The sequence below is a fragment of the Anomaloglossus baeobatrachus genome, chromosome 2 (assembly GCF_048569485.1).
Source record: "Anomaloglossus baeobatrachus isolate aAnoBae1 chromosome 2, aAnoBae1.hap1, whole genome shotgun sequence".
Lineage (NCBI taxonomy): Eukaryota > Metazoa > Chordata > Amphibia > Anura > Aromobatidae > Anomaloglossus > Anomaloglossus baeobatrachus.
In genome coordinates, this window is record NC_134354.1 from 25,967,559 (window position 1) to 25,979,624 (window position 12,066).

Consider the following 12,066-nt stretch of genomic DNA (forward strand, 5'->3'; position numbering starts at 1 on the left):
TGTGACATCACCTATTGTGAATGGTGGATCCTGTGTTATCTACTGTATATAGAGGTGTTATCAGTCTTTGTACAGGAGGAGGAGGTGAACTTTGACATCACCTATAGTAAATAGTGGATCCTGTGTGATCTACTGTATATAATTGTATTATCAGTCATTATATAAGAAGAGGAGGAGGTGAGCTGTGACATCACCTATTGTGAATAGTGGATCCTATGTTATATACTGTATATAGAGGTGTTATCATTCATTCTACAGGAGGAGGAGGTAAGCTGTGATAGCTATTGTGAATGGTGAATCCTGTGTTATCGTCTGTATATAGAGGAGATATCAGTCATTTTACCGGAGGTGGAGGAGGTGAGCTGTGATATCACCTATTGTGAATACTGGATCCTGTGAAATCTACTGTATAGAGGTGTTATTATCAGTAATTGTACAGGAGGATCACTAAATGAAAAAACCTAAATTCAATGACAGACTTTTTCCAATTCCCATTTCCACCCATAGTCTCTGGGACGCGCTTCCAGCCTCCAGGTGGCAGTGTGGGGGGTGTGATTTATAATGGGCTGATCTTGTGTCTGACTCCAGATGAAATATCTGTCAGTGATTTGTGAGACTACAATGGATCAGACGGTAAGAAATCAGCCGTAACACTATTCTATTGTTACTTTTTGTTTCTGGTTTTTTTTTTTACTTTTTCTAGTTTTGTAAAGTAATAAAGCCAAACAATTGCAGAAATGTCGGTAAGAGAAACGTCCATGAACCTAGGAATATAATATGCAGGGAAGTTTGGGAGAAACTTTTGTTTTTTTTTGCTGTTTTGCCTGTTATTGGTGCCAAATTTAGAAAAAAATGCCCAATGATTGATGAATTTGGTGAATGTTTAGATACAGTTCTTTTGTCTAGAGATTTCCATGTACAATTATTCTGCTACGGGAATGAGAAATGCAACATTTTTTGCAACTTTTTTAAAAAGTTTTTAATTTATAAAGCTATCAGCCCCTCTTACTACTTTCTCACTCACCTTACAATAATGCTGAAAATCGCAAAAAGTAAAAAATTGCACAAAGACAAATTTTTGCAAAATTTGCAACTTTTTGATGCCAGAAAACTGTTAAGAAAACTCCTTGGCAATGATTACAATGTTATTTTTTTTTTCTAATATTTTTGTTGGAAAAAATAATCTTGTTAAAATTCTGTGGTTCGAAAGACTGATTTTTTTTTTCTTTTGTATGTAGATCATAATCATTTATAAGAATTATATAAATGTTCTTATAAAATATATAATATTATGTTCTTATTAAATATTCTTTTTTTTTTTTTTTAACCATTCCCACAAGATTAGAAATCAGCAATATTTAGGTCAGCCTGCCTCTATTTTGAGGAAAAGCCCTAAACAAATTGTAAAAAAAAAAAATTGTGTAAATCTGAACTTTTTATATAATTTGAGGAGAAAATAATTTATGTCTAAATGATTCTCTCATCTGTAAAAACAAGTTCCGTCTCCTTCCTGCACAGTAGAGTTGATCGGGGTCAGCTAAGGCTCAACAGATTCTAAAGCCTGCCGGCACCCAGAGGTTGCTAAGTGCTGCACTCACCTACCTCAAGTAGTCCCATTGTGAATGTAACGATGGGGTGCTTGCTTGAATACTGCTCAAGTCAGACAAGGTTTTGTGATCGTTGGGTCCTAGTGGTTGTAACACAAGCAATCAGAAACGTATTTACTATCCTGCTTTATACAAACTTGGTCCAAACCTTTTAATATTTTTAAACAATTTCTTTGGGCTTTATTTATTTTTTATTTTTCTTCTTTTTGTTATGACATGTTAGGCTTATTATTGTTATTAATATTACTATTATGAAGAAATCCCGGGCTGATCTCCGGTGCTCTCACCTGAACTCCGGAGATCATCTCGGCCTGTCCGCAGCTGTCATGAACTGAACCGCAATCGCCGGGGAATCAATCACTTGTCGCTCGCGGTTCAGTCCTGCAAACTCTGAGATCAGTCCAGGCTGTAGCTGAGAGCTCTGGAGTGCAAAGCAGGTAACTGAATCCAGGCCTGGCATTACTGGAGATTCCTCCGGTAGCCAGTCCGACGCTGCTAACAGCTCGGCGTTACATTGATTTGGTGGTGGAACCAGTGGTGCGGCCATTTCTCTAAAGTGTCCCTGGAACCGTTTATCACCATGACAACACCAGGCCACATGTTGGTCATGAAATGCTAACATGGTCTGCAGCATCTCCGGACTTGTCTCCATCGGGCACATCTTGGACGCCATTGGTCGGTGAGTATACAGGAGCTGCCAGCAGAAGCTCTTGCTGCCCAAATGTTTTCAGAGGTAGAAACCTTAGATGACCATTAATAACCTCACCGATAGCAGCCGAGGCTGTCAGGGTGGGAATTTCTGCACTAAAACTCAATACTCATGAAATCAAAATGTTTCCAAAATATTTTTTTTCATTTGCAGATCAGTGACGTCTTCATCCTGTGATTTCCATAATGTTCCAACTTTTCCTTCTCGGTGTTGCAATTTCACTGTTGAGGAGTGTACCGTATTTGTCGGACTATAAGACGCACTTCTTTTCCCCCAAATGTTGGAGGAAAGTGGGGGGTGCGTCTTATAGTCTGAATGTAGGGCTGCGAGGAATGAGGGCGCTGCGGTGAAGTGGGTCATCGGCGGCATGAGCAGGCTGCAGCAGCGCCTGCCGTGACCACGTGGGCCCACTCATTTCATATGCATCCTCCAGCCCATCATCTTTCAGCGCTGAAGCCAGTGCTGACAGGTGGGCGGAATGATGGGTGAGGGATGTGCGCATAATTAACAGTCAGCCCGCGTGATCACCCCTGGCAACTACAGCCTGGAGTGATCATGTGTGGCTGTATTCACTGTTCCCCGCACATCATCATCAGCGCAGGGGGCAGTGAATAAGTACGGTATACTCAATGGTCACTGATCCATGCAGCATTGCGATGTCCTCCTGTCTGCTGGCCGCAGCTGTGTGTGGAGACTAGTAGTGCGCACAGCGATGATGTCATCGCTGTGCGCACTGCTCTCCACACACAACAGCGGGCCGGCAGACAGGAGGACATTGTGATGCTGCAGGGAATGGCTCCACACAGGTCAGCGGCGCTGCTGCCAGCAAAGAGAGGAGGACGAGCGATGCTGCTGGAGTCAGGAAAGGTGAGTATAAATGTTTATTTTTTTTGTGTACCACAGGATGCAGGCCATATAGCAGGATGGGGTATATAGCAGGATGGGGGTATATTATCAGGATGGGGGTATATAGCAGAATGGGGGTATATATCAGGATGGGGGTATATAGCAAGAGAGGGCATATACCAGGGTGGCAGTATATAACAGGATGGGGGTATATACCAGGATGAAGGTATATAGCAGGATGGGGGCTATACCAGGATGATGGACATATATACAAGGATGGGGGTATATAGCAGGATGAAGGCATATACCAGGATGGCGCTATATAGCAGGATGCGGGCTATACCAGGATGATGGACATATATACAAGGATGGGGATTATATACAAGGCAGGAGGATCATTGCCAGGATGGGGTACCTTAGTTAGAGAATTTAGGGACATTACCCCCATAACAGTGTCAGCAGTAGATCCTCGCCCCATAACAGTGTGTCATGACCACATTTTTTGCTTAAGATTTTAGTTTCCTATTTTCCTGCTCTAAAACTAGAGTGCGTCTTATAGTCCGGTGCGTCTTATAGTCCGAAAAATACGGTATTTTATTTATTGGAATACCATTTTTACCACTATTGCTACTAATGAATATAATAAAAATTGTAAAAAAAAACCCAAAATATTGTTTTGTAATGTAAAATATAAACAGAAAAATTATAACTTCTACTAAAGTGAGGTCAGTAAATGTGTACATCTGCGCTTTGTGTATAGCGGTTTATTCTTCACTGCACTTTGATCCGGTAATGATTACGAGGTGTAAATATAACATTATTTATAGAACACTCCCCGGCAAATCTCCCTTTTGCAATTCAGACTTTATACTTCAGGACGATCAACACGGGATATTTAACTTGGAATCTGAGCTGTATAAATGTTTTAGGTATGTTATTTTGTTACAATTAGCTGAAATAAAGCATATAATAATAGTGTTGTCATATTTTGCAGCGTTTTACAGACATCTTCACTGTCAAATCTAAATTACTAGAAAACACCCATGAAAACTCCCTGCAGATGTTGTCCTGGGTGGGATTTGAACCCTGGACCCCAGCGCTGCAAAGCAACAGTTAAAATTTTGAATGGTGTAATTCCTCATGTCACCTGCGGGGGTGCTGGAGGGAACTTAAACAGTTACTATTAGGGATGGGTGGACCCAGACTGGAAAAGTCCAGATCTACTCGAGTTTTAAAATATCCAATTTCTGGACACGGGCCCATGGTTCTCAGGGAACTACGGATAATGATCCTGATCCGGCACTTGGGCAATAAAAAAAAAAAGTAAGAAAAAACAATACAGCAAGCGCATTATACTTACCAGTCTCTGGCGTGGCTGTAACTGCTCCCGTGGCAGCTCATTCTACTTCCGGGGACACTTTAATCCTCATGCATTTGCACTGCATTCCCCGCCCATCGACAGTCCAGCTGTCTGTGATTGGTTGCAGTCAGACAGCACTACCAGTCTGAGTGGCAGCGTCTCTGGCTGATTGCAATCGGACCTGGGTCTTTTGAGGGTTAATAAAGTGGTGAAAGAGAGTGGGTTTTTTGTATTTTATTTCAAACAAAGGATTTTTTGGGGGGTTTGTGTGTATTTACTTTCACTTACAGATTGCTAATCGTGGGCTCTCATAGACACCTCCCATTACTAATCTAGGGCTTAGTGACAGCTATGAGCTGTTATTAACTCCTTATTACCTCGATTGCCACCACGCCAGGGCAATCGGAAAAGCCTGGTAATGTGCTGGGACTGTCACATCTAATGGATGCGACAATCCTGGGTGGCTTCAGGCTGCTATATTTAGGGTGGGGGCTCAATAAGCATCGGTCTCCCCAGCCTGAGAATACCAGCCCCCATCTGTCGGGCTTTATCATGGCTAGGTATCAAAACTGGGGAGGGGGGGGACCACATAATAATTTTTTCAAAAGCCACATGCATTTCTTCCTATTTTGATACACAGCCAAGGTAAGTGAACAGCTGTGGGCTGAAGCCTGTAGCCGTGGGCTTTATTTGTGCTGGTATCAATAAATGGGGAAATGGGGAACCCTACCCCAATTTTATTTATTTATTTTATACCACGATATAGACCCGCAGACTGACTCTTGGATTCCAATCAGTCAAAGACGCTGTCTGGGGAGCGGGGTCTGACGGCAGCCAATCAGAGATGCCGGTGGGCACGGAAAGCAGTGAATCTATATGAGGGATAATGAGCGGCCTTGGAAGTACAGCTGTCGGAGCAGTTACATTGAAGGGAAACTCAGTAAGTGTGTCATGCTTTAATCATTTTGCTTCTTATTTTTTACAGTGATTTCCCTGGACAATCCCAGCCATGCCAATACTTGATATCGCTGTGGTGGGGCCGGGAGGGGTTTTTCTGCAAGCAAATACTTACTGAACATTGCCAACTTTTGAGCAAAGTGTTTGGTAAGACGAGCCCAAATGAACCGGCTAAGGCTTGTAGCAAATATGAAATTGGCGAACGCGAACCAAATAGGTTCGCTCATATCTACCCACGATGATTCCAGCTTTGCTATATCTGAAATGACAGCGAGTGGCCATAGAACAGGACTGCACGCTGTAACTTCAGGCAGAGAATGAGCTGCAGCTGTGAGTGGTCACATCACTCAGGTTAGTTGTGGTCACGGTTGGAGGCTCCCACGGTCCTCCACCTGTGACTGCAGGTAACCTTACCTCAGGGGACCTCAATGAACTCAGTAACCTCACCTCAAGTGAGGTCACTGAGTTCACAGACCTGCATCTTCTGCAGAAAAGTACAGTTTTTTTGCCAAGAGATACAAATTGGGTGCTGAAATTAAATTTCCACATCATATTCCTGCACCAAATTGTTTGGCAAAAAAAAAACAAAATGCACAAAAACGGTTTTGAAGCTGTTTTGGTGTGTTTTTCTGTCAGGAGGTGGAAATTTGGTGCTGAAATCTGGTGCAGACATTTCAGCATCAAATTTTCACTTTTTGGCAGAAAACTACACTGAAACGGTGTCAAAACCGTTTCTGTGCATTTTTTGCCAAGAGATGCAGATTTGGTGCTGAAATTTTTACACCATATTCCTGCACCCAATCTACACCTCATGGCAAAAAGAAATTTTGCACCAAAACTGCATGTGTTATGATGCAGTTTTGATGCATTTCTTGTGTCAGGAGGTGTAGATTGGATGCAGGAATATGCTGTAGAAATTTCAGTATCAAATCTGTATCTCTTGGCAAAAAAAAAACCATTTTCTGTCAGAAGATGCAGTGTTATGGATGGTCTTTCTGTTGGCTTGGCTGATACAGGTTGTGAAGAGGTTGAGATTCTTCCTGAGGATGTTTCTAGGCTCCCTCTTGTGGCCAGTGCTGAAAGTGAATCAGGTTCTCTGCTTGTCACTAAGACTGGTGCAGGGGCTGGCTCTAATCCCAGTGGGCCAATCATGTTCAACCCTTCATGTATACCGGAAGGAATTCTGCGTCAAACTGATGCCAGTGTCCTGCTCCAGTGAACATGTTTTGAACACCAGGTCCTCCTGTCATGACGGCCGTGTGCCTGTGACCTGCTAGACATTTTCCAGTGTATTCCAGCTTGTTTTTTTTTTCCTTGGAGATCTCCAGTGTTGTCTGCTGCACTTTATCTGCTTCTCTAGATGCAATTTTTGCCTTTTTTCCTAGTCATCTTGATCTTGGTTTTGGAGCCTGGGATAAGTACAGGGTGGGCCATTTATATGGATACACCTAAATAAAATGGGAATGGTTGGTGATATCAACTTCCTGTTTGTGGCTAATTAGTATATGGGAGAGGGGGGAACCTTTCAAGATGGGTGGTGACCATGCTGGCCATTTTGAAGTCGGCCATTTTGGATCCAACTTTATTTTTCCAATGGGAAGAAGATCATGTAACACATCAAACTTCTTGAGAATTTCACAAGAAAAAAAATGGTGTGCTTGGTTTTAACGTAACTTTATTAGTACATTAATTATTTACAATTTTATGACCATTTATAAAATGTGCTCAAAGTACTGCCCATTGTGTTGGATTGTCAATTCAACCCTCTTCTCCCACTCTTGACACACTGATAGCAACACCGCAGAAGAAATGGTACAGAGGCTCCCAGTATCCGTTGTTTCAGATGCTGCACATCTTGTATCTTCACAGCATAGACAATTGCCTTCAGGTGACCCCAAAGATAACAGTCTAAGACCCGCAACACACATCCGTTTTTTTTGTACGTGTGCGGTACGTATTTGCACGTACCGGAGACACGTACACACGGAGACCCATGTTATTCAATGGTAGATGGCACACGCACGTAAAATCACACGGAACGTGTGTCCGTGTCGTAAGTACGTGTGTGCGCTTTTCTACACGGACAACATGTCCGTTTTTGGCCGGCAGCACGCAGGCAAGGACCCGCTTTAGTCTATGGGTCCGTTCCTGCACGGACCGCACACGGAGTATGTCCGTGTTCAGCACGCATCATACGTGTCCGTTTTTAATCACAAAATCTGAAACACTTGTTACCAATCTATTAGGTCAATTGATGGCAAACAAAAACACCAGGATCTCATGATGAATGATTAACAACGTTAATTGGGTAAGAATGCGGGCCTTTAAAAACGGACAACACACGGACAGCACACGGACAGCACACGTACGTATTTTATGTCAATACGGACATTCCACACGCACACACGGCTCGCGTACGCCATCACACGGATGCCATACGTACCGGAGAAATGCCCCTAAAAAACAGAACACGGACCCGAAAAACGGACCGTGAGACACGTACGTTTTTTTTGCGTAAGTGTGTTTTAGGCCTAAGGGGGTCAGATCAGGAGACCTTGTTGGCCATTCAACTGGCCCACGATTACCAATCCACTTTCTAGGACACTGTTCATGTAGGAATGCTCAGACCTGACACCCATAATGTGGTAGTGCATAACTAATGAACGAATAGAGTTACATTAAGACCAAGCACACCATTGTTTTTCTTGTGAAATTCTCAATACGTTTGATGTGTTACATGACCCTCTTCCCATTGGAAAAAATAAAGTTGCATCTAAACTGGCCGACTTCAAAATGGCCGCCATGGTCACCACCCCTATATGATATACCATATCAATGGACTACTCATTATTAGTCTTGTGGGACATTGAATATTTTTCTGCCTATGGCAGTTGCTACTAAGCCATTTTTTGTGACAACCTCTTTGGATGGTAATCCTGCCTGGTGCCCGCCACAGAGTTCCCTGATGTAGTGGGTGGAGGATCTTGTGGGCCTAAGGGAATTTTGATCATCATGAGTCGGCATATATTAGGGTTTTTTGCTGGCAGCACCCAGTGATCTATCCTATCCTTTTGTGTCTTATTTAGCAGGGAATCTCTTTGCTCAAGTCTATTCCTAAGCAACTGTGTATTGTTTCCTTCTTATATCATCGTCAATATATGTTGGGGGCTTTCACTATACCTTTGGGGCTGCACTGAGGCAAGTTAGGACTTCGTTTTTCATCTTTGAAGCTAGGTAGTTTCCTAGGTGGTAACGAGGCATCTAGGTAGAGCAGGCACACTCCACCGCTATTTCTAGTTGTATATATATGGTAAAGGGGTTGCTACCAGTTAGTTTCCAACCACTCTTGTGCTCTATTTTTGGGGTTTACCTGGTTTAGCCTTGAATTTGATATTTTCGGAAATGTCAGCGGTCTCCTGACATAACAATGCAGGTCTGTAAATTCAGTGATCACTGAGTTCATTGAGGTCCCCTGAGGTCAGGTTACCTGCAGTCAAAGTTGGAGGGCCATGGGAACCTCCAGCTGTACCGCAAATAACCTGAGTGATGTCAACGCTCATCACTGCAGCTCATTCTCTGCCAGAAGTCCACAGTCGGTGGTCATATCCTATGACTGTTGACTATCACTTCAGATGTAGTAGAGCTGAAATCAACATGGGACCTTGTATGGCTTACGTTGGACCTGGGTGTTTTGGGGGTTAATAAAGGGGTAAAAAAGTGTGTTTTTTTTGTATTTTATTTCAAATAAAGGATATTTGTGGCGTTTGTCTTTATTTCTTTTCACTTACAGAATAGTAATGGGGGGCTCTCATAGACCCTCCCAATACTAATCTAGAACTTAATGGTAGCTGTGAGTTAACCCGATTGCCACTGCACCAGCGCAATTGGAAAGACCCAGGTAAAGTTCTGGGATTGTCTAATGGATGTGGCAATCTTGCGTGGCTGCAAGCTGCTATTTTTAAGCTGGGGTGCCAAATAAGCATGGGTCCCCCCAGCCTGAGAATACTAGCCCCCAGCTGTCAGGCTTCATCTTGGTTGGGTACCAAAATTGGGGGGGACCACACACCGTTTTTAAAAATTATTTGTTTAATTATTTTTTTTTTTAAAAAAGCCACATGTAATTCCTCTTATTTTGATACACAGCTAACATAAGCACACAGCTGGGGGCTGCAGCCTGTAGCCGTGTGCTTTATCTGTGCTGGGTATAGTAATATGGGGGATCCTATGCCAATTTATTTATTTAATTTTACTCCATGGTATAGACTTATGGCCCCGTTACACAGGACGAATTATCGTGCGATCGCATAAGTGATCGCACCCGCCCCCGTCGTTTGTGTGTCACGGGCAATTTGTTGCTCATGGCGCACAAAGTCTTTTACCCCCTGTCACACGTACTTACCTCCCGAATGACCTTGCTGTGGGCGGCGAACGTCTTCCTGAAGTGGGAGGTACGTTCGGCGTCACAGCGATGTCACACAGCGGCCGCCCAATCGAAGCAGAGGGGCGGAGATGAGCGGGACGTAACATCCCGCTCACCTCATTCCTTCCGCATTGCCGGTGGGACGCAGGTAAGCTGTGTTCATCGTTCCCGGGGTGTCACACGGAGCGATGTGTGCTGCCTCAGGAACGACAAACAACCTGCATCCAGGAATGTGGCCGACTTTATGAAAATGAACGACGTGTCAACGAGCAATGATAAGGTGAATATTTTTGCTCATTCACAGTCGTTCGAAGGTGTCACACGGTACAACATCTCTAACGATGCTGGATGTGCGGCACGAATTCCGTGACCCCGACGACATATCGTTAGATATATCGTACCATGTAACGCCGCCTTTACAGACAGGGTGTGTGATTTCAAGCAGTCAGACACGCTGCCACACTCAGGGTGGGGGCACGTCTGACTGCAACCAATCACAGATGCCAGAACTGCCAGTGGGAGGGGAAAGTTTAGCATATCCATGACAGTAATGAGCGGCAATTACGGCTGCGCCGAAGCTTTTAAGTATTAAGTGCTTGCTCCAATCCTACTATCCCTTCTACCACCATTTTTAAGTGCTGGATTCTGGTCCCTATTGATTTATATGGAGACCAGAAATACCTGGGACCAATATCGGGCCGGAACTAGTTTTGTTTTAAACCCGGTTAGAACCACTAACCCCAAGAATCTGTGAGTCCACCCATCACTAGTTGCTACCAATTTCCCACATAGATTATGCTACTGTGCGTAGTAAAATTTAAAGGGGTTATCCGGCTTCTTTTGACTTTTTTTTATTTTTATTTCCCTATTGGGCTACATTGGGGCAGATAAGTAGATAGAGAGCACTTACCTGCCCTGCTGTCAGCCCCTCTCCCCCGGCTCAGAGTGGTCATGTGACCGCTCCTGCCGCGATTTTGCTGCTTCCGGTCATTTCATGTCAACATGGGCAGGGCCATGTTGACATGCAAATATGGAACAGCATGTCGCCTCCCTGCTGGGTGTCTACAGTGCGATGAGCCCCGCCCCCTTCCCTGCACCCTCCCACACATTCCCCCGCACCTCTTACTCTCCCCGCAACCTCCCCCTGCACTGCTGTGGGGTCCGTGACCTGGGGGAGGGGCCTGGCGGCGGCTGCCATGGTGTCAGCGCCAGCAGCGGGCCCCCTGCCCAGGATCACACATTCAAATGTACCGGCATCACAGATCACAGATGCCGGTATATTTGAAAGTGCTGATGAGAAGCAGCGCAGCGCTGCTTCTCATCACTGTCCCGCTGTCTGTGCTCTCTTCAGCACAGCGGTGACGTCACTACTGTGCTGATATGGCCAGAGCACAGACAGCGCGCGAACGTGCAGGAGCGGCGGGGACCGAGGACGGGTGAGTATGTACTCCCTACATGTGTTCCCTATGGGGATGGGGGTGGGGGTCAGTCAGAGCGCCGCGTGCAGTACAGAGCCATACAGTTAGGTCCAGAAATATTTGGACAGTGACACAAGTTTTGTTATTTTAGCTGTTTACCAAAACATGTTCAGAAATACAATTATATATATAATATGGGCTGAAAGTGCACACTCCCAGCTGCAATATGAGAGTTTTCACATCCAAATCGGAGAAAGGGTTTAGGAATCATAGCTCTGTAATGCATAGCCTCCTCTTTTTCAAGGGACCAAAAGTAATTGGACAAGGGACTCTAAGGGCTGCAATTAACTCTGAAGGCGTCTCCCTCGTTAACCTGTAATCAATGAAGTAGTTAAAAGGTCTGGGGTTGATTACAGGTGTGTGGTTTTGCATTTGGAAGCTGTTGCTGTGACCAGACAACATGCGGTCTAAGGAACTCTCAATTGAGGTGAAGCAGAACATCCTGAGGCTGAAAAAAAAGAAAAAATCCATCAGAGAGATAGCAGACATGCTTGGAGTAGCAAAATCAACAGTCGGGTACATTCTGAGAAAAAAGGAATTGACTGGTGAGCTTGGGAACTCAAAAAGGCCTGGGCGTCCACGGATGACAACAGTGGTGGATGATCGCCGCATACTTTCTTTGGTGAAGAAGAACCCGTTCACAACATCAACTGAAGTCCAGAACACTCTCAGTGAAGTAGGTGTATCTG

At 44.3% G+C, this 12,066-nt stretch overlaps 1 protein-coding gene across 1 annotated transcript in view; it reads left to right on the forward strand.

Moving 5' to 3' along the window:
• The first annotated feature begins 621 nt into the window (after positions 1–621).
• Positions 622–12,066, forward strand: part of LOC142285535 (uncharacterized) — a 72,186-nt gene continuing 60,741 nt past the window's right edge. The window contains exons 1-2 of the mRNA XM_075333278.1: positions 622–633; positions 4,157–4,234. Coding sequence (XP_075189393.1) covers positions 622–633; positions 4,157–4,234 — 90 coding nt within the window. The remainder of the gene's footprint in view (positions 634–4,156; positions 4,235–12,066) is intronic.